The sequence below is a fragment of the Emys orbicularis genome, chromosome 2 (assembly GCF_028017835.1).
Source record: "Emys orbicularis isolate rEmyOrb1 chromosome 2, rEmyOrb1.hap1, whole genome shotgun sequence".
Lineage (NCBI taxonomy): Eukaryota > Metazoa > Chordata > Testudines > Emydidae > Emys > Emys orbicularis.
In genome coordinates this window covers 111,167,357-111,195,302 of record NC_088684.1, presented here as the reverse complement: position 1 = coordinate 111,195,302, position 27,946 = coordinate 111,167,357, and the positions used below count along the sequence as shown (strand labels likewise).

The following is a 27,946-nucleotide window of genomic DNA, read 5'->3' as shown; positions in this document are numbered from 1 at the left end:
GCTGAAGGGCTCCAGTTTCACCAGAGACCCGTCACCCGGGCTGAAGCTCTCTGGATTATCCAAAGTTTTGATTATCTGATCTGGCCCCGGTCCCAATTAGTTTGGATAAACAGGGTTCCACTGTATCAATAAAACATATTGAACTTATATAATATTATGGCCAGAGAAACTAAAGTTCAGTCTTTCATTTTAATCGTGGAAAAACACCGATTTTTTTATTTTATTGGAGAGCTTTTTTATCAAGAAAAACTAGGATCTCTGATAATTATATCTAAATTAGCTATATGTTTTAACATGTATTTTAACAAATTTCAACAAAATAGTAAAATTAACTTTTCACATCTCTTAGCACCAGAGATCTGTACTACCTCATGCTGAGTGTTAATGTATTTCACATTGGCTGTTGGGTTGGGGCAATCCAAAATCCCTGATGCCTGTGTAGTTATTTGCTGTGAATAAATCCTATGGTTAATTATTACTCATCCAATGTGATATTATTTAAAAGGTGATATTTTGACTAGAGCAGACAGGAAATTGTTACGGTGAAACTGTAAAGTGGAGAAGCAAACCAAAGTATTTTTGAAGTTAGTGATATGTTTTTTTCTCCCTTTCTCAGCAGTGATGTAGACATGGAAACAGATCACTACTCCAATGGAGTTGCAGAGACTTCATCCAATGGCTTCCTAAATGGTAGTTCTAAACATGATCACGAAATGGAAGAATGTGACACAGAAATGGGTCTGCAGTGATATTTCTTACATTTTTAATAAAAAGTGATGGCAACAAGGTTATGTTTTTACTTGCAATGCTTCCCAAATTGAAAATTAGTGACATGACTGAAATCTTAACTTTCCATTTTGCTAGTATTGTACTATATGTAAATCTCATAACACTATCTGGCATAATGTTAATCTGAAAACAAGCAGGGGAGAGGGGAATATTGTAATAGATATTTAAAAAAAAAAAAATCAAATAACCGGCACATAACTTCATTTGGAAACCATCATGCTTTTTGTTTAGTTCATTGATGTTAGCAGTAAATTTTTTCCCTGAAAACTCAACACTCGTTGATAGCAGTACAACCAATATCTGTTATTGGACCAACTTCTGTTGGTGAGAGACAAGCTTTCAAAGAGCTCTTCTTCAGGTCTGGGAAACTACAAGATTTGAACAGATTGTTTAGCATAAGTAGTTAACACATATTTCAAGTGACCATTCGAGATGAGGTGGCTTTTTAACACCTCTCTTAAGGAGGAAAGGAAGTAGGGGGCAGAAGCTGGGGGAGGGGCAGGAGGAGAGGTTGTTTAGTGGGTTAGATTGTTGTAATAAGCCATAAATCTAGTGACTCTGTTCAGTCCATGATTTTTAGTGTCTAGCAGAGTGATGAATATAAGCTCCCAGGCTTGTCTTTGAAAGTGTTGTCCAGATTTCCTTGGAGGATGAGGACTGAGGGAGTGATCGCTTTAAGTGTTCACCCACAGGTGATATGGTGTCTGTGTTTTATCATTATGCTTGTGAGAGTTCATTCAAGAGTGTAGTGATTGAGGTTTCACCCACATAGTTGTTACTGGGGCATTTAGTGCACTGGATGAGGTACACCACATGTTTTGATAAGCATGTGTAGAGACCCATGGGTATGGAAAGGTATGTTGATAATTGTAGTAGTGGGGATATGTCTGCAGGTTTTGCATTTGTTCTGGTGAGTTCTGGTGCTGCTTTGAGTTAGTGTGTCCTGGTGTGTGGGCAGCTTGCATCTGATGAGCTTGGAGAGGTGGTTGTTGGTGGTGGTTTGAAGGCCAGAAGAGGGGGTTTAGGAAAGATTTCAGGATGGGGTCCCCAAAATGGCCTATACCAAGGAATTGGGGAGATGTTTTAGGACCATCTTCTTTTCCCTATGGACAGAGACAGGAAGAGTTGATAAGAGATTGAAATGGTTCTGCTTTCCACTAGAGAAAAATTTCATATTTTCCACATTTGACTTATACAGTCCTACTTTAAAAAGTAGCTATGTAAAAATGGCCCAATCTTTCTTACTTATCAGATCTGTTCTGTGTTCACTCATTCCTGTTGACTTGAGTGACACATAAATTTCACAGCTTCATATAGAGCCACTTTAACTAAGAGGAAGTTAACTAAATTTCAATTGTAGGGCCTATCAAATGTACCTGTGCAACCATGCTGAAGGCATTGAGGGTTACACTGGTGTAAATAGGCCATAATTTGGCCTCACTAAATCTTTCATACTCCTCATGTGTGTGAGAGAGAATCCAGCTTGACAATCAATTCCTGTATTTGCAGGGCTGCATGTTGGAAAAAAAACTTTTGTTTGTTTGTTTGTTTTTACTTAAAGTGAGACAAACATGGATTTTTTTTGTAGACTTTCAGAGTACAACAGTTCTTAAAAAGATCTGTGAAACTGCTCCAGTCTCAGAGCATACACTAGTGCTGTTCTGCAGCTTCCCTAGTAAACTAACATTATGTCATTGTTTCAACACAGTACTTCTGTTCCCAGCACTGAAAGAGAGTCATCTGAATTCTCAGTCTTATCCTGTGTATTACATTGCTTAAACTGAATAACAAGATCTGGTTTGTGTTCGAAAAACCACTTCTTTACTCTCTTGCAGCCTTTTCCACAGAGGCTTTCTGTGATAGACATGAAACAGCTGCAAAGGCACAGAGTTGCTTTTTTTTAATGTAGTTGTTTACAGCCTCTGGAAAATGAAGTCCTAGACTGGGCTCCAGCTAGCAACAGACATCGCTGCTTCAAGACTCGTGGGTGTTTCACTTCTGTAAAAGAAATGTGGCTTCTTGGACTACCCAGAGTACTTTACACCCCACAGTTTGAGAACTATTTTATGATATTTTGTTTTTTGAACTCTTTCCAATTTCTCTGTAGTGTAATGTACACATGAGTGTGTGATTGAAGTAACCAGAGATCTGTTTTGGAAGTGACAGTTCACTTACCTAAGATAATTGTGGTAAAAATGAGTGTTATAATTTGCTGGACACTATTAAAAGCTAGACTGTTATTATCACAAGCAAGTTATGTACAGACTAGACTATTTTTAAAGGGATAGGGAGGATGGCTTTGTGGCTAAAGCACAAGTCAGAGTTAGAGATCTTAATTCTGTTCCATAGCCACCCGTGTAATCTTGATAAGTCAGCTAACTTCTCCGTACCTTAGGTTCTTTATCTGTAAAAATAGGGATAACACTAATCTCATAACATGCTGAAATGGATTAATGTTCATAAAGTGCTTTGAAATCCCTTGGTGGAAAATATTAGAAGTGGGTACTGTCACCTGTAATTGTGCCAATTTTTAATGCTCAAATAAGATTTAAAAAACCTCCAGTTTTTAGCCAGTACCCTTCTATGATCTGAGATTTAATATTTTTAGCTTTTTCCCCAAGGGTCCTATCGATTCCTAATAACTATGAAGTGACAGTGAACTTGCAGACATAAAGTACGTTTCTGGGGTTAGCTCTGTAGCAATGTCTGATCTGCTAACCTCTTTGTTTTGACAGTTCAGAATTTGTAATGCTGGGTGCTAATGTGAACAGGCAACAAGAATTGTTGCCCCACCCCCCACCCTGCCCTCCCTCTTCCAGTAGAGAATAGGCTTCCTCATTAAACTGGTGCAACACTGCATAGACCAAGCCTAACTAAACGTGTCTTTAAACCAGTGCAAAATCCTGTTCCGATACTCCTGATTTTTGAACCTGCCTTATAGCAGTTCAGCTTGTCATTACATTTGCTCCAATGCAAGATACATGAGGTTTTTGGCCATTTTAATTAAATCTGTTAAACTAATGCAATTTCTGTAGGTAGAAACTTTAGTAATTATTTAAATAGCTCCACAGCTGTGTGCTGTACACCAGGCACAGTGTGCCAAGAATCCTGCTCCTGAATTGCTTTCATTCTGAGATCTCGCATATCTGCTCCTGATTACATGAATTAATCAGTTGGCAGAAACTTACTAGTACCGTACATTTGTACTGCCATACTGTATTAGTGATGATGGTTTGTCATTCTTGCAGAAGTTGACTCAAGTCAGTTAAGACGTCAGCTATGTGGAGGTAGCCAGGCGGCCATTGAAAGAATGATCCATTTTGGAAGAGAATTGCAGGCAATGAGCGAACAGCTAAGGAGAGAATGTGGCAAAAACACAACAAATAAGAAAATGCTAAAGGTATGGCAATATTTCCCGTTAGTGTTTTTGGTGCCTGCACTTCCAAATGGAATTTTGCAATCTCTGCTGCATTGACCATGCTAGTTTTTTGCTTCATTTTTTCTTCTTCATGAAAATAAGCGCTATTGCAATATTTTTCTATTCTGAGGAGCATGGCTTCCCATCTTCTGTACAGCAGTTTTATAGTCTGAATATATAAGGTGAACATTACTCTGGCAAGAGGATAAGTGGCAAATGTTAAAAATTCTTTTTTAAAAACTCCTAGATTTAAAAATACAAGGCACACAGTCTCCTCCTCAAATACAACAAATCATATAGTTGCCTCCCAATAAATCTAGAATGTAGACTACATATGTGCCATTTTGAGTTCCGGTACGGTAAATATTGGACCCAGGGAAGCAGCAGAACACGGAGTGCTCTATCAAGGGAGAATACATATGCGTGAAATGTGATGCAATGTTTTCTCTCTTTGGGTGGGTGGGTGGGAAGCAGAGAGAAAATCTTTTTGTCAGGTTTTCTTTTTCCTTATAATTTCTCCATCTGCTTTTTATAGTTACACGAGACTGGTGGAAAATAATTCCCATACAAAAACCATATTGAGTTTTGCTAGCGGAAACAAGCACTCTATTATAAATACAGTTTTTAAACCTCTTTTGCTCTCCTTGTCACCAAATAGTTTTGATCTAAGTCACCTTTTCACACACTGAAAATAACTTTTTTTAGGTTTTTCTAATATTACAAAGTTGCAGGTTGCTGGGCTAAATGGCGTGAGCTCCGTTTTCTTAACGACAGTATTGGGCACATGCCCTAATCATATGGTATCCCTGGATGCCCATTTATTAACAAAGTGCATTTGCAGTCTCTTATGGCAGACAGCTCATTTTTAGTTCTAGATTAGAATGAATGAGGAAAATAGCTTTTCTGTCAGTAACTGGATATAGCTGTGTGCGTTTTAGATGGAAGATTAGTGTTCAGTTTTGTTTTCTAACAGGATGCGTTCAGTTTACTTGCATATTCGGATCCTTGGAGCAGTCCAGTTGGAAACCAGCTTGATCCAATACAGAGAGAACCTGTGTGCTCTGTTCTTAATAGTGCAATACTAGGTAAGTATATATGCTTTTTGCTTCTTGGCATGTTTATTCAGGTAAGTGGTGCTGTAAGCACAAATGACATTGCATTCCCTAGACTCTTGCAAAGGACTGTGTATTCTGCAATATGTATAGTTAAATAATCACTGTACCTGTATTACTGGAAGTACCTGAAATAAACTGATATAAAATCTGCAAACCAGTTTTGACAAACTTGAGTGTTGAAGACCTATGGCACAATGGACAACCAAAAAACCCCTCAAACTGAACAGATTACATCAGTCCCGTGCAGGAGTGGCGCCGGGGTTTTTGCCACCCTAGGCGGCAGCGCTCCTCCTCTGAGCATTCAGGGGGCCTGGGGTCTTCGGCGGCAGGGGTCCTTCCGCTCCACGTCTTCGGGGCACTTCGGCGGCGGGTCCCGGAGTGAGTGAAGGACCCGCCGCTGAATTTCCGCTGAAGACCCGGAGCAGAAGGGCCCCCCGCCGCCTAATTTCTGCCGAGGGCAGCAAAATGCCACCCCCCAAATCCTGCCGCCCTAGGCGACTGCCTAGGGTTGCCTAGTGGAAGCGCCGGCCCTGGCCCCGTGAATTACTGACAGTGCACCGCAGAAGAGAAACAGAATAAAATTCTGTGATTTTGCTTTTGCAGTAATTTATCATAAAACCCTGGTATTGGGGTCAAAGTCCTCATCCATGGTATTAGTGCCACAACTATATTGCTTTGCTTCTCTCAGAGCCGAGAGAGTACCAGAGTACATATGCCTTTCACCATTAAAGTCAGCAATTTTTCAAATTACTACAGTAGTAGTTGATGATCGCAATGCAGTTATTTCATGAATAGGCAATGCTGCAGTATCAGAAACCATTCTGTGGTAACTTGGTAAATAATGGCTTACGGGCAACCACAGTTCATCATACAGTAAGACTTTTGATAAATATCTAAAACCTAATGCACAAAGGAAATGCAACAGGTTAATGATTTTAAACAACTAGTAATATGAAATGTGCATGTTGTATTATACATACAAACTTGCCTAAATCACAGATTCGCAGTTTGTTACTATATAGTTGAAAGGCTCACAATGTGTGAAACTGGGTAGATCTGTTCCTAGTACTGTGTCCTAGAAAGTGATTTACATGCATTGTTGAATCTTTTCAGAGACCCACAATCTGCCAAAGCAGCCACCACTTGCCCTAGCAATGGGACAGGCTTCACAGTGTCTAGGATTGATGGCACGTTCGGGAATTGGATCGTGTGCATTTGCCACAGTGGAAGATTATCTACACTAGCTATGCATTTGAAGATCTCAAGTATGTGTTGTGGCATATTCAACATGGAGGTAGATCAGCTCTGCTGACTGGAATTTGGATCTTTTAATTATGTACTAAGGACAGGTCTGTCGCTTTACGTTGCTTCCTAGTTTACAGCATGATGCAAATGATTTTCTAACTTAGTGTTAGGAGAAATTTTCCATCTTTAACCTCTTAGACAACTGAGAGTTAAAATTATCACTGATAATGTCAGACATCCAAATTGACAATTACAAATTCTTTCTTTAAATGATTGTTCAAAACAAACCAAAAATCCTACCACCTTGAGGTGGGGCAGAAGAATAGAAAATGTTGTGGATGTGTTAGCATGTGGGTGATGTAAACTTCAAGCAGGATGACTTGCCAGCCTCCACCCTCATTATTACATAGTTCAATCAGTGTAACTTGCAAAATGCATAAACACCTGACAGTTTGGATATATAGTGTTGATGGGAAGAAATATTTTTTAATGTGTACTGTAAAACTTGAAATACTCAGGAGCTGAGTGAATATGTTTGTTGCTACTTACAATCCCTACCTGTTGATCTTAGTAGTTTTTGTTTTAACATGGTCTTTTCAACTTTCTTTGTTTAACTACAGACAACTTCTGTTATAGACTCACCAGTTTAACTGTTGTATAATAACAGTATTACATGTCACAGTGTGGTTACGACCTCTATTTATATAAAAACCAAATATTAGTCAATTTACAGTCTTAATTTAATCTTTGTACACCTTGCATTTTTAAAAGTGCTTAAATGAGTACTATATTGCAATAAAATGTAGTGATATCATAATTAACCAGCCATTAAAAACTTACTTCTACAGATATTAGAAGCATGGATTTGTATGCTACACTGATTCTACTTTGTGTTCTAGCTTTTGAAACTGATGTGAATTGATCACTTTAATTATGTACAGGGCAGAAGCATCAAGTGGTTGTAGAAAGTTAAAGTTGCTTTCTCATAAGCAAAATACTGCCTGCTTCCAGATGTGTTATTGCTTGGGATATAGTCCAGTTTTCCCAGTCTTTGGGCTAGTGGATTGAAGTTTCAGCTGAACATGCCAACAATTTGTGATGTGCTGTGAGGATGCCACCAAGGAAATGCTTTCAACCTCCTACTTGCCCTAAGATTTAATTTAATCAGACCCAAAGAGCACTGACACTAGATTTCAGAAAAGGGAATGTAAAAAAGATGCTAGTCTTCAGACTCTGAATTTTTATTTCTGTACTTATATTAGTCAGCAAGAAAGCTAGTGAGTCACAGAAGGCATCAAAAAGCAAGCAGTGTGTTTCTGTTGCCCTTTACTCAAACTACTGCAGGTAAGGTAAAGTACTAAAAGGGAATTTGAAGAGTGAATACTCAACTTGAAAGCAGCCTCTAAGGCAGTGCAGTGAGTCAACTGGAGACCATCCTCGGGGCCACTGAAGAATCTGTTACCTGAAAATAGTCAGCAAGTTGACAATCCATCTCTAATCACTGAACAATAAATTTCTAAAGAAAAGACACAGTTCTGAAGGAGGGAACTGGTGGGGCTGCTAATGCTGCAGTCTTATTAAAATCAGGTACTATAGCAGCAAATGGGAGGCAGCAGGAATAATCCTGCTAATTCAACCAGGAAAATTAACAAAATTTACACCTAGAATATATCATAGGAACCCATTAATTAAGCAAAATTATGCATCTAGTTTACTAGAATTGTGTTGAGATTTAGTTTGACTTTTTTGCTTTACAACAGCTTGACAGTCTGTTATGAGGCTATTAGATAATGCAGGAAGAGGCAGGAATGTTGCCTGAGGGAAAAAACAGATTAACCTTTTGCCATGTTGAAAGTTGAAGTGCTAGGGCATAAGTTCCCTCCTAACCCTAGTGGTGGTAGTGGAATATTAGATTTGTGAAAAGTTAGTGAGTAGATAATTTGAGGGTTGAGAATCTGGCCCTTTACTTGCCTCAGAGCACTTCTATAGAAAACATTAAACTTGAGCTCACAACTGAGTCTCTGAAGTTGCTGTGTAACTTCATTCTGATTGCTGTTTTCATCTTTTATGAAGACTGGCTTTGTCACCTGCTGACAGCTTGCTTCAGATTCCCCATGAATCGCAGATATGAAAATCTGCTCCAGGAGACTTAATTCTTCAGGTGACGGCTGTTTTTAAATGGACTTCCTTGCATATCCTCAGACCTTTCTCACCTTGGCTGTGTGCTCTTACAGCCTTTTGTTCACTCATTTCATTTAAGTTGAACTATGGCTGAGAAGTGGGGGAAACCTGTGGTGGGTACTGTACAGAAGCAATCCTTGCCTTGTAATCTGCTTTGAGATAATACAAAATCAAAAGATGAGGTGGGAAATGTGCAGTAATAACAAACCCCCTGACCTTGTCAAGCTGAAAGTTCCTGGAGGCAGAACTCAAGCATTGTGCAGAGTGGTAGCATCACAGCTGATTCAAATGCCCTATCCTGTGACCTCAGGTACCATTCCATTGATTGCAGCTTGGATGGGGAAGACGCCTTTCAAAATAGCAGTTGCCCTTGGCATGGGCACAAGTTGCTGATCACAGGAGCCTTCCAGATGGTGGGCAGCCAGAGCAAGGTTCTGCTTGCAGAAAACATCAGCCAGCAGCTGGACACATACTTAAAATAGGTTTTATTGTCAATTATGGTATAATGTACAAGAGCTATATTTATAACCAAACTTCTTAGGTTGCAGGGTGAGTCTACGTCAGCTGGATATTGATTTTAAAAAACAAATGACTGATTTCTCACAGACATCACAGCAGTAGTGGGTTTAAGAGAAGTAAAGGTATTTAATGTGGAAAAAACCTACAAAGTTACTGAAGGTTAAACAGTGGAGATCCAAAAAAGTGATAGCCTGTGGATTAACTTAAATAAAAATATACGATTCAGAGCCTACAAAAACATCTCTGGACAAATAAGGTGGCTCCTGGCCATATTTTAAAAGTTAGTGCATAAAACTTTACATGTTTACTCAGTGATGTCTTTGCAAGAGACAGCCACTTGACCACAAACCCATTTTAAAGCAGTTATACCAGTAATTTATAGTACTGTACAGGTAATATCCTAAAAATAAAGTGAAACATACGAGCTTTACAGACAAGCAAAAAAAATTGAGAGCAAGCCAGCATTTTCCTTAGTGCCCATCTTGGAGGGCTTTTTTTCCTTCATACAGAAGACACCATCTTCATAGACATCCAGCGTTTTTTAAACTGCTTAGCTTTCTGTTTTTTCTCTGTCCCTAAAAGCAAAAAAAAAGTAGTATTAGGCTGCATACTGTGGTAAGCAAGGTAGTTTTCATTTGGAATTAAAAGGCTACATAGCACTGAGTGCTATTTAGCCAGTTTATTCTGAAATGCTGTAAAAGGGGCTCCATTTTACAGCAAAAGGAACAATGTGGTAGTATAGAAAACCCTGTGAATCAGCATGTACAGTGTCAGAAGACTTTACTGCAAGGGGTTTCACTTGACTCCACTATGCACCAGGATTTTATGACATTCTTGAAATGGCAAAGAACAATACGTTAATAGGAGCACAAATACGTCGTCACCTAAAGGAACTTTGCCTTTTGTCTAAAAAAAATAGCTGACTTGCTTTCTTCAGTTTTGAAGCCCCCAGCTGAGTACTGTACCTTAAATCTGTATTACACACAAAAAACCACCTTCAACTTCTGTCACTTGCTTTCTTTGATATTAGTGTGTACTGTTTTGTACACATTAGTTAATCCTCCTTTCCCCCCCACACTACTAAGGTTTTCCTGGACATCTCCAACTTTATTCCACCTAGACTGTTGTTCTGGCCTCAGTGACTCTAACTGCTTCACCCCACTCTAAAATGCCTAGCTGCATGGATAAAAATATTATTCTTTGCTTTCTTCCCCCTTTAAGGGGCTGAAGTAGATGTTCTGGGCTTGTTAGTACTAAGACTTTCAGATTTTGCATAGTTATTTCTCCCCCCCCCCGAAGTTTCACACTTAAAATGCCCGGTTCAGGGCCTCAACATCATCCTTACTGTGAGAACATTGTGAACTCAAAATACCATGTTGCTAAGCAAACTCCATCCTCTGATATACTGAACATTCACAATTCAAGAAAACAAATGCGTTGACCAGCAGTTTGAAAGAAATAGGTTTTATATTCCTAATCTCATTATTTTTGGCTTAAGTGTATAAAAATGTTCACAAGAGCTAGCTTTACACATTAATACTGAAGCCATTTTGTTTTGAAGTGGTAGATTCTACTTAACACATTTAATAAAGGAACTTTTAGCCCTGCTCCTACAAAGCACCATTCTTATGACTACAGTTATAAGCCTATTTAAATGGTTTCAGGTTCAGGGCCCTAGTTTTCAAAATGTTGACTTTTGTTTACAGTAAAACAGAATATCAGGTGCATTTAAATTGCTGCACGTTGTCTTAACCTCTCTGCACTTCACTCAAACCTAAACTATCATCTTCCATAGAGCTTATATAGTTTAGCCTTCCCTTCAACAAAAGGCTCTTAAGCACAATATTACAGTAGTTAATTATAAATATTAAACTACACTCTTCCAGACTGTGTACTGTTAGCCAAACCCCTGCATGGCATATTTGTCAGCTAAAGGGAGGTCAAAAATTAATCATACTCTGTATTTAAAAGGTGCAAAAATACCTAACAAAGTATTTTGGATTCATTGCACTTACCCCAAGATTTGTTCACAAACTGAACTGCAGCTTTTTTAACTGGACTCTTCTTGTTTGCAAAAGAAAAGAACTGGTTTGCTGAAATAAATGAAAGGAAAAGTTGGTCATACAGGCAGCTGATCAAAAAGATACAGAATGACACCTAGAAGAGTTACTTTACCAGTTGTTCGGTTGGTGCCTGGTCCATATAGATGACTCTGTACAAAGTCTTTGGCCATTTTTTGGTGCTGGCTGGTTAGATCGTGGTCTTTCAAGCGCACGGCCATATAGCTTCCTTTCAATCTAGTTAAGTAAACGTTAAAAAAATAAAGTCACTGTTGTTTAAAACCCCCAAACGGTGTATGTACTGGCCAACATCTTGCTACAAGAGCTGCTTTTACTGGCTTCTAATTCATCTTCATTAGGGAAAAAATAAAAAAACTTTCAGCGAAATTCAAAACTATTTCTATATTATCCCAGCATGGAGAGCTCATACACACCTTTCCACTGAGTTCAACAGCACCAAAAATGATGTCGCTGCATTTAAAGTTGTGGGAGCTTAAAAATATTCCTGCCAAAAGCCAGTACCAGCTACTCTGCAGACTCACATCACCAGCTGGATGCTTAGACCATGTCTGAATATTTTTGATATTTTTTCTGTGGGATCCTTCTCTTTTCTTCCATTATCCCACTGCTTCCAGCAAGGGGATTTGACTGTGCATGAGGCATCACTTTAGCCCCTCACTACTGTTGTATGGTATGATAGCCAGGTCATATGCATGAACCTTAACCCTTCTTTTCTATGTTTGCAGATGAAATCTGAGATCTCTCTGCAGCACTCAGAGTGACTAGGGGAATCCATGCACACAGGCAGGCTTTCTGGGCATAGTTTTCACTATAGGCTGAGGAGGAATTATCTGTGTCCTGAAGCTCCTGACAAAAGGGAGAAGGAAACGCACAGGATTGTTGAGACACACTCAGTCCAAACAGCAATTTTTAGCAAGTTTATCTTTGCCCTCTATTTCCCTCCACAGCATGTTAATGACATGTACAGTATCAGCCCCAGGGCCTCTCTCAATATTCCATATCCTCTGCTGCTCCAGACTGAGCATACTGCCTCTATGTACAGATCAACTGCCATACATTTCAAACAACGCATAGTGTAGTTTCATTGTAAAACCTACTCATAGCCACATATTGCTTCAAAAATAGCACAGGTGTGGGAGGTGCTAAAATGCATTGTTCTCAGGAGACCACTTCTGACTTGCATCAAAAGGATGTTAGAGGGGGTTCTGCCCAGAGGTTTTTGGTCAGAGGGAGGAATGATATGGGGTGCATGAAAGTGTGGGGTTCCTGTAATAACACAGGGGATGCCAATGCCCCAACATTAATAAGACAAAAGAAAGTATTCCTCTCATCAGTGAAAAAGCATTGTACTGCAGGAAAGAGGTCACTCACATGGGGTGGCCTGTGTCAAACTAACATGACTGAGGGGTAGAAGTTTGATTTCAAAGTAGAGTTCAAGCCCTTTACAATTTTGACCACAGTAACACTTTAACTGAACTGGAGCTACTTAACATCATACCTAACAACCTGTTTTCCTCCTTCATGGTCCTGTCCCCTGTTACATCCTTCATTCTTATTTCCAGACTCATCTTGATTTTCACCTAAAATAAATGCAGTACAGTCAAACTATTTCCACACACTGTCAATCCACAGATAGTAAGTTAAACTGATCATTGATAGGCCCTTGAGGAAAACAATGCATAGGTCTTTGATTGAACCAAACACATTTCCAGAAGCAGCAGCTCATAACAGAAAGAGGTGCTGCCTTCAGAACTCTGCCTGAATGGCCTTGTAGAGGACAAAACAGGCTTTGGAGGACACACCTTTAAATGTGGTATCAGAGCTTAATCACCACCTTCCTGAACAATAAGAGGGTGTGAGGGGGAATCATTGGTATGGCCTGGTCACAGGAAAGGATGAGAGGCAAGAATCAATGCTATTTAGCAAGAGACAAAACATGGCTGGATCAGTATTTAGCACTTCAAGTTTTGCTATAATGAGCAATAAAGTTGTAGAGTAGAGACATCCCGTAATATTGCACAATGGCCGTGCATAGCCCAGGGAGTCCTAAAATACAGTCCACAGTTGGCTTCATTCCCTGTATCTTAAGAGAATTAAGCACCGCCCATGAAGACTGATTTCTCAAGAAACCTAGAGTTCAACTCCATTATTGTTTCTAAAGCATTATGGAGATATAAAATTGGGGGTAATGTTTACATAGCTTACAGGAGGTTGTGAAATTATATTTGTAAAACACTGAGATCTGCAGATAAAAGGGGCTACAGCACTACACATTTATGTCTTTGTGAATGCCCTGGATTTTGGTTTTGATGAGGTGAAAAGTTTCTCCTCTGTTTCTACAGTGCCATGAGAATATGGAACATACATGGCCCTGCTCCAAGAATCAAGGAAGATAAGTGTATTAGTAAAGGCTGTTTTATGGTTGTGGTCATTTCTGAGAATTACAAAGATGCAAATACAAATGAATGCCTCCCACTGTTAGGTTGCCCGATTGTCTTCTACTGATCCCTCTTCTTTACTTAGGCTGTCCAGCTCTCCAAGCTAAACATTTCTTCAAACAACACTGAGTATTTTAAATCAAGCATTTGCACAGCAGGCCTCTCAAAACAAGAGGACATGGAACTAGGGCCAACACTGATAACTCCAGAAGAACGGAGGGTCAGAGAGGAAGTTAGAATTGATAGGCTGAAGCAATCAGCAATTGTTAAATTCAGGTTTCACTATCACAAGGGATTGCAGCGTCACAGAACAATCTTACTGCAGCTAGTTCTAACACAAAATGGACGTTATGTCTGGAACATCATAAAAAGAAATTAATATAAAAAGTTTGTATCTTACCTTGTTTGGTTGTGTCAGACAGGTTATTGTTGCTTAGGAGGGAATGAGAAAGTTTGTTTAGAAATGTTATTCTTCACATTTAGGAAAGAGCTGTGGTTATGCACAGTTATGTACTTTAAATGTCTATAACTCCTTACAATATTTAGAGTCCTAAATAGAATAAATACTTCTAAATAATTATTTCTGTATATGATCTTGAGGCTTAAAGATTAGATGGGAATCGGAACAACCTAGGTAACCCTACTAGAACTTTGTCTTTTAGTGTCAGTATGCTGTTGAATGTTCAAAAATACCTTAAATAGTAAGCTACAATAGCACATGCACAATCCTGTTAATGCCATAAACCATACACTTGCAACAACACAATTCCTTATTAATGACACACATACAGGGTGAAACAATCTAAGCAACGTGATGTTTTTACGTAGCTAATTTTCTGATTGTAACCATATCTGGAAAGATGTGCTGAGAGTATAATTAGAAAAGCGAGTATGAAGAAACCTCTTACTCTTAGACCCGCAGAGACAATGCAGGTCTAGGAGAGAGAAATGCATTCTGTTCTTGCCCACCCATCATCGAAGTTCCAACCACAGATTCTTTATTACTGCTGATGTTTTTTTCGCAAGCCAGAAAATACAGCTCAGTCCTAAAAGTTAGGGCATTGTTTTGTGCATTAGGGCACGACTTATACTTACTTAATCTGTGGTCCTGAAGTTAACTCCTCTAGAACATTTTCAGGAAGTAATTTTCTTTTCTAAAGAAAATTAAGAAAATGCTTTAATGGCTACAACTTTCCTTTTCAAGGCAGTATTTGATGACAGCAAAGCTCTTCTACATATTTTTGAACATGTCAAATACCAGTGTCAACAAATATTCAAAACTTTGGTTAACTTCAACTCTTGGAGAAAAATCACTTGTGAACTGGGAGGGGGTGGGGGGGGGGAGATTATTCTTACAAGCTCCACCAGCAAATTCAGTCCTGTCTACTCTACTACAAAGAGTACTGCTGTAAGTAGATTGTGCAGATGTTCAAAATATGTTCATGTGGGTCTCTAGGCTCGGCTACTGATAAGTAGGTTTGAACAGACCCGTGAGTTCTAACTGGTTCCTAGAGATTAGGGGGCTTAGCTCAGTCTTGATTGAAGAAATAAATAAGTGGTGGTAGTAGCGACCCAGCCCGCCCAACTGTTGAGTTCAAATAGCCACAGATTTTGTAAATCTTGGTACAGTAGACTCCGCTTATTAGCAACCCATCAGCAGCCAGCAAAAAGTTGCCATTATTGGCAGTTGCCAATAAGGGGAAGGCAGGTTTGCGAGGCTGCAGCCAGGCAAGTGCTAGAATGGGCTTTCCCTGCTTGCCCTCTGCAAACCTGCCTGCAGGCAAGGCAGCAGTGGGGAGGGGTACTGCTATCCAAATGGAGTGGGGGCACTGGAGGCCCACGGAGCTGCACGATACCGTTTTCCCCCGCACTCTCTAGGGCTCAGCGTGCTTTTTGTCCTTGGGTGCAAGCCCCCAGCGGGGTGCAACTTGGAGAACGCAGAGAGAGGGTACCATGCAGTTCTGGCATCGGCTCTGCAGTCCCCATCCCTGCTACTGCCCTGGCCACAGCCTCCCCTCCCCTCCCAGCGTGCAGGCCCTTATCGCCTGTGCACTCCCTGTGAGTAGGCCGGTTTGCGTGGCTGCAGCGAGGAAAGGCAGGTCCCAATGCTTCCTTGCCTGGCTGTAGTCCTGCAAACCTGCCTGTGATGGGCTCTCAGGGCTTCCTTCCCTGCCTGCAGCCAGGGCTTTGATTTTCACCAAGTGGCATGTGGCTGCCAACAGCCAAATCCCATTCACACTACAGTGGATGGGGTGCAATTGGTTCCTGCAGAGTGGTAATATTAACCAGAAGTCGCTAATACCCTGGCCACATTGAGTGGACTCTGCAGTAAAGGCTCCTCCACTCCCGCACTGTCATGGGAGACGCTGTCCCCGGGCAGGGGGCCGGTGGATCATCATCCAGGCTCGTGGTAAACAAGGACGCCTCTTGGCCTATAGGCTACATTTCTCTTGCAGCAGCCAGGCACCCGCAGTGAGCAGGACCTGCGATCACAAAGCGCAACCTGGCCTGGCCCAAGTGGACCCTCTTTACCTTCTGCTCTTTGAACAACTCCTCTCGCCGCCGCCGCTTCTCCTTCAGCAGCTCCTTGTCCCTGTGGGGAGGAGAGAACATGCAGGTCAGAGCTGGTACAATGTTATAAACTGCTACCGTCACAATTTGCTGTCTCTGCCTTTCGGCATCTTTGGGTCCAGGGGTAGCAAATTGTGACAGATGCGGGTACACTTGTCACAATCTGCTATCTCTACCTTTCCCCATCCTCTGGTCCAAGGGAAGCAAATAGTGATGTATAAGGGTTCAGCTGTTGAAATTTACTTTTCCCATCTCCAGATTCGGGGGCAGCCAGTTGTGATAATTCCATCACTATTTGCTACCATTGTGAAATCTCCATTTTAAATTTGGGCACAAATAAAACAAGGTATTTTTCTAGTTTGGAAAAGCGTTCTACAGAGTTAAACCACAGGGCTAGTGTATGCAAAACCCTGAATGAAGATGGTGTTATTTCTTTATTAGTCTCCTTCCATTGTAGTTAGGCCATACAGTTTCTATAGTAAACAAACATTTAATGTACACAAAACACAAACTAGTTGAAGGCATAGTAAATAGTATTTTAAACACTAACCAATACATTGTCAACAAAAGCTCTTAGGCAGAACATCTACTATTGTTCCATATACAGACACACACACCACTGTCACCGTTACACATAAATGTGTACTACTCTACTTTGGCACAAACATATGAGCTCATTACTCCCAATCTTATTTCCGAGATATATTCTCAGGCCTTTGCCTCACTGCTAAAACTGAAGTTGCTTGTCCGCACTGTGTTTTTAGCTCACAATAGCACCCACACCTTAGCTACTCCAAGTCAAACAAAACAGAAAAGGGCTAGATTCACAAAGGGACTTATGCACTGCAATTAGGGATGTAAAATGTTAACCGACCTTAACTGTTAACACCTGGCCAGCCGCCCACACCCCAGCCCCCGGCTGCCCGCACCAGGCCAGACCCCCAGAAATATGGTCTAGATCAGGGGTCTCAAACATGTGGCCCGGGGGGCTATTTCCTGCGGCCCACCAAGCAGCCTGCGCCTGCACACACCCCCCCCCTCGGCCTACCTCCAGGCCAGGGGTGGGCAAACTACACCCGCGGGATTGCCCCCCTCAAGCCCCGCGCCACTCCCTGAAGCATCTGGCATCATGGCCGGGGGGAGGAGGGAAGGGCAGAGGGCTCCATGTGTTGCCCTGGTTTCCAGGCACCCCCCCTCCCCCCAGCTCCCATTGGCCGGGAACGGGGAACCGCGGCCAATGGGAGCTTCGGGGGAGGTACCTGGAGGAGCAGCAAGCAGCGCACAGAGCCCTGCGGCCCCTGCGGGAGGGGGGATGCAGGGACATGGTTCCAGCTGCTGAGTGGGGCCGGGGCCGGGGCCAGGGCCAGCAGGTAGCCTTCCCTGGCCCCGGTGTGCGCCGCTGCCACCCCGGAGCGGCTTTAGGTAAGCAGCTCCTGGCCAGAGCCCGAAGCTCTCCTGCACCCCGCCCCCCAACTCCCTGCCCTGAGCCCCCTGCTGCATCCCACACCCCTTCTACACCCCAACCCCCTGCCCTGAGACCCCTGCCTGCACCTCAGCCCCCTGCCTGCTGCACCCCAACTCCCTTGCCCTGAGCCCCCTGCCACATCCCACATCCCCGCTGCACCCCAAACCCCTGCCCTGAGCCCCCTGCCTGAACCCCAACACTCTGCCACACCCCACACTCCCTCCTGCACCCCAACTCCCTGCCCTGAGCCCCCTGCCGCACGCCTCACCCCCTGCCGCATCCCAATTCCCTGCCCTGAGCCCTCTGTCGCACCCTGCACCTCAACTCCCTGCCCTGAGCCCCCGCCACACCTGTCCTGCACCCTCTGTGGGCAGGGAGGGGGCGGAGCTGGGATGGGGACTTCGGAGAAGGGGTTGGAATGGGGGCAGGGAAGGGGTGGGAAGAGGCAGGGCAGGGGCAGGGCCTCATGGAAAGGGTGTAGTGGGGGCAGGGCCAGGGGCAGCGAAGGGGTGTGTGTGTCAGTGATGCGGCCCTTGGGCCAATGAACTAGTCCTCATGTGGCCCTCCTGGTCATTTGAGTTTGAGACCCCTGGTCTAGATGAAATTACTGTAAGGTGGGTACACAAGTGGTTGAAAGACCATACACAAAGAGTAATCATAAATGGTTCACTATCAAACTGGGAGGACACATCTAGTGGGGTCCCACAGAAGTGAGTCCTCGGTCTGCTACTATTCAATATTTTCATTAATGAGTGGGGAGCGTATGCTTATGAAATTTGCAGATGACAGCAAGCTGGGAGGGCTTGCAAGCATTTTGGAGGACAGGATTAGAATTCAAAATGACCGTGACAAATTGGAGAACTGGTCTGAATTCAACAAGATGGCAGTCAATAAAGACAAGTGCAAAGTACTTCACTTAGGAATGAAAAAGCAAATGCACAACTACAAAATGGGGAAAAACAGCTATTCAATATTTCTGAAAAGGAGCAGGGAGTTATAGTGGATCACAAATTAAATACGAGTCAACAGTGCAATGCAGCTGCAAAAGAGGCTAATATTCTGGGGTGTATTAACGGGAGTGCGGTATGTAAGGCACGAGAGGTAACTGGTTTACTCTACTTGGCACTGATGAGGCCTCAGCTGGACTATTGTATCCAGTTCTGGGCACCACACTTTAGGAAAGATGAGGGCAAACTGGAGAGAGTCCAGAGGAGAGCAACAAAAATGATAAAACATTTAGAAAACCTGATCTATGAGGAAGGGTTAAAAAATACTGGGCATTTGTTCTCCATGTCCACTGAAGGTAGGAAAGAAGTAATGGGTTTCATCTGCAGCAAGGGAGATTTAGGCTAGATATTAGAAAGTTGTTTCTAACTATAAGGATAGTTAAGCTCTGGAATAGGCTTCCAACGGAGGTTGTGGAATCCCCATCACTGGAAGTTTTCAAGAACAGGTTAGGCAAACACCTGTCTGGGATGATCTAGGTTTCTTGGTTCCGTCTCAGCTCCAGGTTGGACTTGATGACCTCTTAAGGTCCCTTCCATCCCTACATTTCTGTGATTTTATAATGTGCCCAGAATATGTAGTGCACACGCCTTGCTTCTTCAGCTCTTAAGAATGTCAGTATCCTCTTTCTTTTCAAAACATTTTTCAGTGTTCTCAGCAAAATCATCCCTCACTGCAGACATGTGCATGCTCTTGCATTGATCAGACACTGAAGTCACAAGGCTCTCTTCAACAGATATTTATAACATGTCCCCCCCTTGAGCTCTGATTGGTATAGTCGCTCTAGTAACTGCCACATCCTATTAGAGAGACAAGTTGTGTGAGATAAAATCTTTTATTGAACCAACTTCTGATGGTGACAGAGACAAGCTTTTGAGCCACACAGAGAGCTCTTCATAATCTTACTTATGTATGTTTCTGAGCCAGGCGATCAGCCCTGCACTCTACATGTGTGCTGAGACACAACATCACAATGTTCTAAATGAGCTGAAAATATTTTAGTTGCAGCCTGACAGACTTGTGTCCTCACACTTTTGTGGCTATTACAATAATGGACTTATTAATATTATCACCATAATGCAAGAAAGATGGAAACACAACATATGCTGTGTTTGTAAGTTAAATTTTCCTGCAAGCACATAATAAAAAACACAAGATTCTATCACCTGTGGTTAGCAAACAGGTAGAGGCTGAAATCAAAGAGGACTCTTTACAGTTAAAACATGGATCAGTTGGTTAATTATAATAGGATAAAAGTGCCACCACTTTATATGCATTGCTTATAGAGGGGATCACTGTACAGCTAGGCCAACATCCTCTGTGTGCCCAGCAGAATCTCCCATGATTCTATTGGGCTTCATTCTCCTGCTCATGAAAGATGTCATGACCGGTGCAGGAAAGAAAGGAGGAGAGATCACCTTAAATCAGAGGTTCTCAAACTGTGGTCCGCGGACAAGCTCTATTCAGGTGGTCCACGGATAGTGCAAGCCAGGGCAGCCGCACAAAAGAGAATGAAGGTCCACCCACCTAATTAGTGGAGACGTGCAGGCGTGGCTCCAGTAATTAGGTGCCTGGACCCTGGAGAAGACATACATGTAAGGTGAGGTGGTGGCCTTGGGGGGAAGAAGGGGTAGGTGGGAGGGGGCAGTGGGGTGAGAAGAGGGGTTGGGGGGGAATTTGGGACGTGCAGGGCTGCAGCGGCCAGAGAAAGAAGCGACTTTCCCCAGCTCCAGGGCTGCGGCTGCCAGAGAGTTTGAGAACCACTACCCTAAATTTTAACCTTAAACCATTTATTAAAATTTTGTCAGGTCAAAATTGATACCTGTAAAATATTGCAAAGGCTTCCCTACACAGGGCAACAGTCAGAAAGTTGAGTGCTCCACTACTTCACTCCTCCTCTTTGGATTTAAAAAAAAAAAATCAAATCGGGGCTACACCTGGACCATGCAAAATCAGGGCCAAGTTAACATTTTGTGGGCCTGGCCCCAAACATATTTGTGGGGCCCCATAGGGGCAATGGAGCATGGCGCAGGGAGGTCAGTCCCCAGAGCGAGGGGCCAGCCAGGGGCAATGGGGCATGGCATGAGTGGCCCCGCTCCACCCAGCCCAGTGCGAGGGCACTGTTTACAAACTGGCAGTTGCCAAATGCAGTGGCCCGGCCAGCCCTGTGCTGCCAGTGTGACCCCCTCCCCTCGGGGGCGGGCCCATGCCACGCCACACAGCCCCCTGGCCCAACACCCCATAGGTGCCGACTCCGTGGGTGCTCTAGGGCTGGAGCACCAACAGAAAAAAAAAAAGTGTGTGTGCTCGGCACCCAGCAGCAATCCCGTCGATCAGATCCTCTCCCTCATCCACAGTGCCTCCGGTTTGCCTCTGATCAGCTGTTCAGCAGCGGGCGGGAAGGAGGAGGAGGAGCAGGGGCAGGAAGAGGCGGGGGCACTCTGGGGAGGGTGCGGAATAGGGCAGGAAGAGGTGGGTGGCAGGGCCTTGGGGGAAGGGGGCTTGGGACAGAGCTGGGATCAAGCACCCATGGGGAAATCAGAAATTCAGCACCTCTGCAACCCCTCCAACTCCCTATGGCCAGAGGGCCCCTCCCCCCAAATGCAGAGCACCCTGCACAACCCTGCAGGCCGAGACGAGCAAGTGGTGGGCAGGGGGAGCCAGCAAGCAGAGCAGGTCGGGGCCCCTTCTGAGCATGGGCCTGGCTCCATAACCCCACTGTAACCCCAGCACTGTGCAAAATGGTAAACGTGCCCAACAGGTGAAAGGCCTGATGACTAGTAGTGTTTTGGGGCAGGACTCCTGCATGGCTGCCCTGCCTGCCCCGGTCAAAACTGAGGCCACTTCACTTCTGAACGAAACCCCCGGCGGGGTTCACGGCCCTGTGCACTAACTGCCCCCTGTAGCGCCCCGCCAGCCAGACAACTCACGCCTAAGGGCAGTTGGGGGGGGGGGGAGCCGCTACTAGTCACTTCACGAGGTTCTAGGTGAAGTGACCCCAGGACCCCCCGAACGGGCGCTGCAGCCGAACACCGCAGCTGCTCAAGGACCAGCGAGCGCCGCACAGGAGGCCCCGCAGCGTGTTGCGGAGCAGGCTCAGGCCGCACGCGCCGGCTCTGGGCCAGCGAGCAGCGCGTTCTGACGCGCAACGGTTCCCCGCCCCGCCCGCAGCCGGGGCCAGCGAGCAGCGCGTTGCTTTAAGCGACTCCCCGCGCGGGGTGTCGGCCCCCCCTCGGAGGGGCAGGGCCCGGGCCCGCGCGCGGCGATTCCGGCCGGTCGGGCTGTTACCTCCGCGCTGTCTCCCCGGCGCGTCTCCGCTCGGTCTCCGCCGCGGCTCTCGCCCGCTCGAAGGTCACCTCCTCGGGCGCCTCATCCTCCTCTTCATCCTCGGAGGAGACGGCGGCGTCCGCGAGCGGCTCCGGGGCAGCAACCTCTTTCTCCAGCATCGCGCGCCGCCTCCGCGTCATCGCCATAGCGTCTCGAGCCGCCCGACCCGAGGAATCACCCTTTCACCTCTGACCCGGACGCAGTCGCCAGGCCGCCGCGGCAGGGCTCGCACTACAGCTCCCAGCCTGCTCCGCGGCCGGCTCAGCCTAGGCCCGCCCACGTGCCGCGCTCTCCCCTCGCTCGCGCTTTGCAATTGCAGGCGGGCGCCCTCAGCCCGTGGGGCGAAGCGGAGCTCGAGAGCCGCTTCCTCATTCGGCGCAGACCCGCCGAGCGCCCCAGGCGCTACCGCACCTGCCCCGGGCCGGGGAGGCCCCTAGCCGCGCGCCCGGCAATCAACGCGACACTGTGCCCCAGCCCCTCCCCCATCCCGACCTACGCCTCGCACTTAGCCACGCCGCGGTGAAAGTGCCCTGAGCCAGGCTGCAGTAGCGCTGCCAGCGGGGGCCCACGCCTAGAGCCCAAGCAGAGTGTGCAACAGCCCCGCCAAAGCCTGCATTACTTTAGGCAAAGACAGACACAAACCACAGCTCAGCAGTAAAAAGCGACCCCAGGCGCCAGTAACGCTGTTTAATAACAATACCCATAACAAGGTAACAGGTGCTTAAGCAAGGGAAATAACACAAAGACCATGCAGCTCCCTGGTGCAGATGGCAAAGCAACTAGGATGGAAATGGTCCTCGTGCACTGTGCTTCCATCAGTGTCACAGACAAAGTGCAGCACCACAAGCATAAACCTCTCCCTCGTGTAAACGTTCTCAGGACTCAAAGTTTTTATTGTGTTTGTTTATTTTCAAAGTGCTGAAGTGTTAGTTACTTTCCCTCCTTCCACACAACATCCTTTCAGAAATTTCACCTCTCTTATAAAAATTGTCAAAGATACATAAGCCTCAAATTGGTTTACAACGAAGTCTTTGTGGAGTTCAGATTCATCTAACAGAGCAACATCTTCCTACTGTAGCCAGTCAATTTTGGAGTCATTCATGCTTGTTTTTGTTTTCCTTTGACAGAAAAGATTTTATTCCGACAGAAACATGACCTTTTTTTAAATTCCAAAGTCCAGTATTTTCCCCTGTTCCCAACCCTATCTCTGCCATCAGTGTAACTGAGAATCAGGATTTCTTTGATTAGTTTCTTCCACAGATCTAGTCTCCTTACAACACTTAGGGTTTCTTCTACAAACATCCATTTCACCTTGTGTGTACTTCTTGATATTCTTAGCAATTTAATTATTTCCCCTCCCTTCCTCAGATGAATGCTCATGAAATTAGTTCAGTTTTATGACGAGCAAGCGCTGGAGGCAGGGTGGTACCACAGGGACCTGGGAAATGAAATCTGAAACAGAAATCAGAATGGTTAGGGGAAAAATGATGATAGAGAACTTTTCAGAAAGCCAGTTATAATACAAATTACCGCCACAGCATTTTTGCCCTTTATACACTTCCCTTAATCCAGTTTCTGCAGTTTGTCTAGTCATTTTAAAAGGGTTAATTTTTCCTACACAGACTCCAGAGCAAGCAGCACCTGTTGTAATAGCTGTTTAAGCAGCAAATGATTCACCAGAGTGAAGAAGTAAATTGACCATAATCCTATAGACTTCATATTAACTGCCAATTTATTGAAAATACAAAAACTAAACTAAAACACTAAAAATAAAACAGGAGAGTTTAATACCATCTGACAGAATTATAAACGCTTCGGCCCTCCTCTATAAAGTTTAGGCAGATTTTGGAAAAATAGTAAACAAAGAGATGGACAATGTTTTTTCCTAACATTTTCTAGACCAGTGGTCCCCCCACTATGGGCGCACCCCCTAGGGAGTCATGGGGGAAGTGTTTTAGGGGGGCACATGGCGGGGCCTGGGCCAGCCCCCACAGGGGGCAGGGAGGTAGCGCCACCCAGACCACGCTCTGCCCCCAGACCAGCTCCACTTTGGCCCCCAGCTGCAGCTCCACTCCACCCCAAGACCAGCTCCAGTCCCAGCTCCACTCCACCCCCTGCTCTGTCCCCCAACCCAGCTCTGCCCTCATTCCCTCTCCACCCTCAGGCCAGAGCCACCTCTAGCCCCAGCTCCTCCCCAGTTCTTCCCCCAGCTCCACTGTCAGCTCAAGCTCCTCTGCTGCTGAAGCCTTGGCTGTGCAGTAATGGGGGGGGGGGGGCTGTGCAGTAATGGGGGGGGGAGGGAGACGGACAGATTCCATTACTAGAAAGGGGGGCATAACAGGACAAGTTTGGACACCACTGTTCTAGACACTTAAGAGCATTAAGTTTTATCAGGACAACATAAGATATCATTTAAGTTAACATTGCTTCCCCCTTCTACCTAAAATATGAGCAGTTTTACCTGAACCTATTTGTAGCAGGGGTGGCTTGCATGTTAAATTCTGCAACTGGCACTCCTCTGGCAGATACTTGAGGAGCAAACATAGCAGCAGGATACACCACAGAAGAGGTTCCCACCTGCAGGGGAAAAAAAAAAAAATAGCACCAGACCAGCATTTTAAAAAAAGAATTCAGTAACCTTCAGACATCCTGAGAGACTCTCGACCTGCAGATTTGCTAAAACATCTAATTCATGTTCAACCCTACAATACAAGTCTACAAGTATTAATATGGCCTGATTAGTGCAACCTGCTGAAACCTGAGGGATAAGAGGTCTGATGCAGTGCTCCTCGGACTGGAAGGGAGTAAAAACAGCACTCAAGTTTGCTCTTCAGCCCTTCTAGTTGACAGTGGTATGGTGGTGACTGGTTACAAAGTAAGCCATTTCCAGTCATATGTGGTTGGGGGGTGGGGGGAGAGAAATCACTCAGATATGGGGCCACTGGCAAGGGAATAAATAAAGGAAATCCTAACAGAACACAACCTAAAGCAAGTTTAAATATATGAAGGAAAGTAGCCTCCCACCTACCTTTCAGGGGTATTGTGGAGATTAATATTTATAGAGGGATCTGAACTAGGGCTGTCAAGCGATTAAAAAAATTAATCGCGATTACTCACGCGATTAATCGCACTGTTAAACAAAAATAGAATACCATTTATTTAAATAGTTTTGGATGCGTTCTACATTTTCAAATATATTGATTTCAATTACAACACAGAATACAAAGGGTACAGCGCTCACTTTATTTTTGATTACGAGTATTTGCACTGTAAAAAACAAAAATAGTATTTTTCAATTCACCTAGTACAAGTACTGTAGTGCAATCTCTTTATCATGAAAGTTGTCTTACAAATGTAGAATTATGTAAAAAAAACCAAAACCCCTGCATTCAAAAATAAAACAATGTAAAATTTTAGAGCCTACAAGTCCACTCAGTCCTACTTTTCAGCCAATCGCTCAGAAACAAGTTTGTTTACATTTGCAGGAGATAATGCTGCCCACTTCTTGTTTATAATGTCACCTGAAAGTGAGAACAGACATTCTCATGGCACCGGGGTGAAAGTAAATTAAAGGACTTACCGGTACGCCGGAGTCCTGGGCAGGGGGGCGGGGCCTCAATTGGAAGAGGTGGGGCCTTTAAATCCCCGGGCCCTTTAAATCAAGTTTTAAAGGGCCCGGGGCTCTGCTGCGGTAGAGACGCCTGGAGCCCCTGGCCCTTTAAATCACCGCCAGAGCCCCGCTGCTGCTAGCCCAGGGCTCCAGCAGCGGGGCTCAGGAGGCAATTTAAAGGGCCCGGGCTCTGGCTGCTGCCCTTTAAATCGCCAGCCTGGGGAAGCCGGTCCGGTCCGGTGTACCGGCTGGCTCTTGCCAGTACGCCGTACTGTACCGGCTTACTTTCACCTCTACATGGCACTGTTGTAGCTGGCGTCGCAAGATATTTACATGCCAGATGCGCTAAAGATTGACATGTTCCTTCATGCTTCAACCACCATTCCAGGGGACATGCGTCTATGCTGATGAGGGGTTCTGCTCGATAACAAGCCAAAGCAGTGCAGACCGACGCATGTTCATTTTCATTATTTGAGTCAGATGCCACCAGCAGAAGATTGATTTTCTTTTTTGGTGGTTTGGGTTCTGTAGTTTCTGCATCGGAGTGTTGCTCTTTTAAGACTTCTGAAAGCATGCTCTGCACCTCGTCCCTCTCAGATTTTGGAAGGCACTTCAGATTCTTAAACCTTGGGTCAAGTGCTGTAGCTATCTTTAGAAATCTCACATTGGTACCTTCTTTCTGTTTTGTGAAATCTGCAGTGAAAGTGTTCTTAAAATGAACAACATGTGCTGGGTCATCATCCAAGACTGCTATAACATGAAATATATGACAGAATGCAGGTAAAACAGCAGGGGATATACAATTCTCTCCCAAGGAGTTCAATCTCAAATTTAATTAACGCATTTTTTTTTTTTAAAAAAGCATCATCAGCATGTCCTCTGGAATGGCGGTTGAAGCGTGTAGAGGGCATATGAATGTTTAGCATATCTGGCACATAAATACCCTGCAATGCTAGCCACAAAAGTGCCATGCAAATACCTGTTCTCACGTTCAGGTGACATTGTAAATAAGAAGAGGGCAGCATTATCTCCAGTAAATGTAAACGAACTTGTTTGTCTTAGCGATTGGCTGAACAAGAAATAGGACTGAGTGGACTTGGGGGCTCTGAAGTTTTACATTGTTTTGTTTTTGAGTGCAGTTATGTAACAAAAAATGTCTACATTTGTAAGCTGCACTTTCAGGACAAAGAGATTGCACTACAATACTTGTAAGAGGTGAACTGAAAAATACATCTGAAGAAGTGAGGTTTTTTACCCACGAAAGCTTATGCCCAAATAAATCTGTTAGTCTTTAAGGTGCCCCCGGGCTCCTTGTTGTTTTTGTGGATACAGACTAACATGACTACCCCCAATACTATTTCTTTTGTTTATCATTTTTACAGTGCAAATATTTGTAATACAAAACAATGTACACTGATTTCAATTACAACACAAAATACAATATATATGAAAATGTAGAAAAATATCCAAAATATTTAATAAATTTCAGTTAGTATTCGGTTGTTTAACAGTGCGATTAAAACTGCGATTAATTGCGAATAATTTTAATTGCAATTTAATTTTTTGAGTTAATCGCATGAGTTAACTGCGATTAATCGACAGCCCTAATCTAAACATGTAAAACACTGAATATATTAAAAAGCAAAAGATGAAGTTGCACCTGAAAGAATAATCTATGGTGGGAGAGGCAGCTTCGAGGAAACTGTCACTCACCTACCAGCACAGATTGTGCTATCATTGCAAAGATGTTTCTTCTCTTTTTTTCCTTATTTAGTATAAATTAAATGTTAAAGTAACCTTAAAGTTGAGAATGTAAACACATTATAAGGACACATTCAATTAAAGAAAAAAGCTAAAAGTAGTTTCAGGTACTATACCTGTCCCTTTCCCGTCCTACCAACTTACAGAACATAGTTTTCTCCCCTTTTAGCTATATGAAAAATCCATGCAAACAGGAGCAACTGATTGGCTCTATTAATCTGACTATTTATAAAGTTCTGTCAAATGCAAAGTTAAAACAAAATATATTTAAAAAAATGATTTGTTAGCTTTTACAACTTCCTAAACAGTTATATTTAAAAAAAACAAAACAAAAAAAAGTCAAAAGTGTGATTTTTTTAAAGTTTCCAGCGTTTAAGGAATTCAAAAGTTAAGCAATATTAGGTTGGTCATATTGCATAAG

The 27,946-nt window shown here is 43.9% G+C and overlaps 3 protein-coding genes across 3 annotated transcripts in view; 1 reads left to right on the top strand and 2 right to left on the bottom strand.

The window, feature by feature from the left end:
- The window catches only part of RANBP9 (RAN binding protein 9), a 69,312-nt gene extending 61,898 nt beyond the window's left edge, over positions 1–7,414 (top strand). The window contains exons 11-14 of the mRNA XM_065398670.1: positions 617–738; positions 4,038–4,189; positions 5,181–5,292; positions 6,436–7,414. Of these exons, the coding sequence (XP_065254742.1) occupies positions 617–738; positions 4,038–4,189; positions 5,181–5,292; positions 6,436–6,566 (517 nt within the window). The 3' untranslated portion in view covers positions 6,567–7,414. The remainder of the gene's footprint in view (positions 1–616; positions 739–4,037; positions 4,190–5,180; positions 5,293–6,435) is intronic.
- Positions 7,415–9,218: 1,804 nt separating this feature from the next.
- NOL7 (nucleolar protein 7) lies at positions 9,219–22,302 on the bottom strand. Its single transcript, XM_065399234.1, has 8 exons — positions 22,116–22,302; positions 16,319–16,379; positions 14,882–14,940; positions 14,187–14,218; positions 12,847–12,928; positions 11,443–11,564; positions 11,283–11,360; positions 9,219–9,842 (listed from the first exon to the last, which is right to left on the bottom strand). Exons 1-8 carry the CDS (start codon positions 22,298–22,300, stop codon positions 9,769–9,771), a joined length of 693 nt encoding a protein of 230 aa, XP_065255306.1. The 5' UTR covers positions 22,301–22,302; the 3' UTR covers positions 9,219–9,768.
- A 724-nt stretch (positions 22,303–23,026) lies between these two features.
- SIRT5 (sirtuin 5) overlaps positions 23,027–27,946 on the bottom strand; it is a 30,585-nt gene continuing 25,665 nt past the window's right edge. Inside the window, exons 8-9 of the mRNA XM_065397926.1 lie at positions 24,616–24,731; positions 23,027–23,606 (exon numbers count right to left, since the gene is read on the bottom strand). Of these exons, the coding sequence (XP_065253998.1) occupies positions 23,531–23,606; positions 24,616–24,731 (192 nt within the window). The 3' untranslated portion in view covers positions 23,027–23,530. The remainder of the gene's footprint in view (positions 23,607–24,615; positions 24,732–27,946) is intronic.

Coding starts and splice junctions, on each gene's coding strand:
- NOL7 (XM_065399234.1), bottom strand. CDS start 22,300: ATGGCGATGACGCGGAGGCGGCGCGCGATGCTGGAGAAAGAGGTTGCT. Junction 16,380..22,115: donor GCCGGGGAGACAGCGCGGAG/GTAACAGCCCGA, acceptor TCCTCCCCACAG/GGACAAGGAGCTGCTGAAGG. Junction 14,941..16,318: donor AGTTGTTCAAAGAGCAGAAG/GTAAAGAGGGTC, acceptor AATTTTCTTTAG/AAAAGAAAATTACTTCCTGA.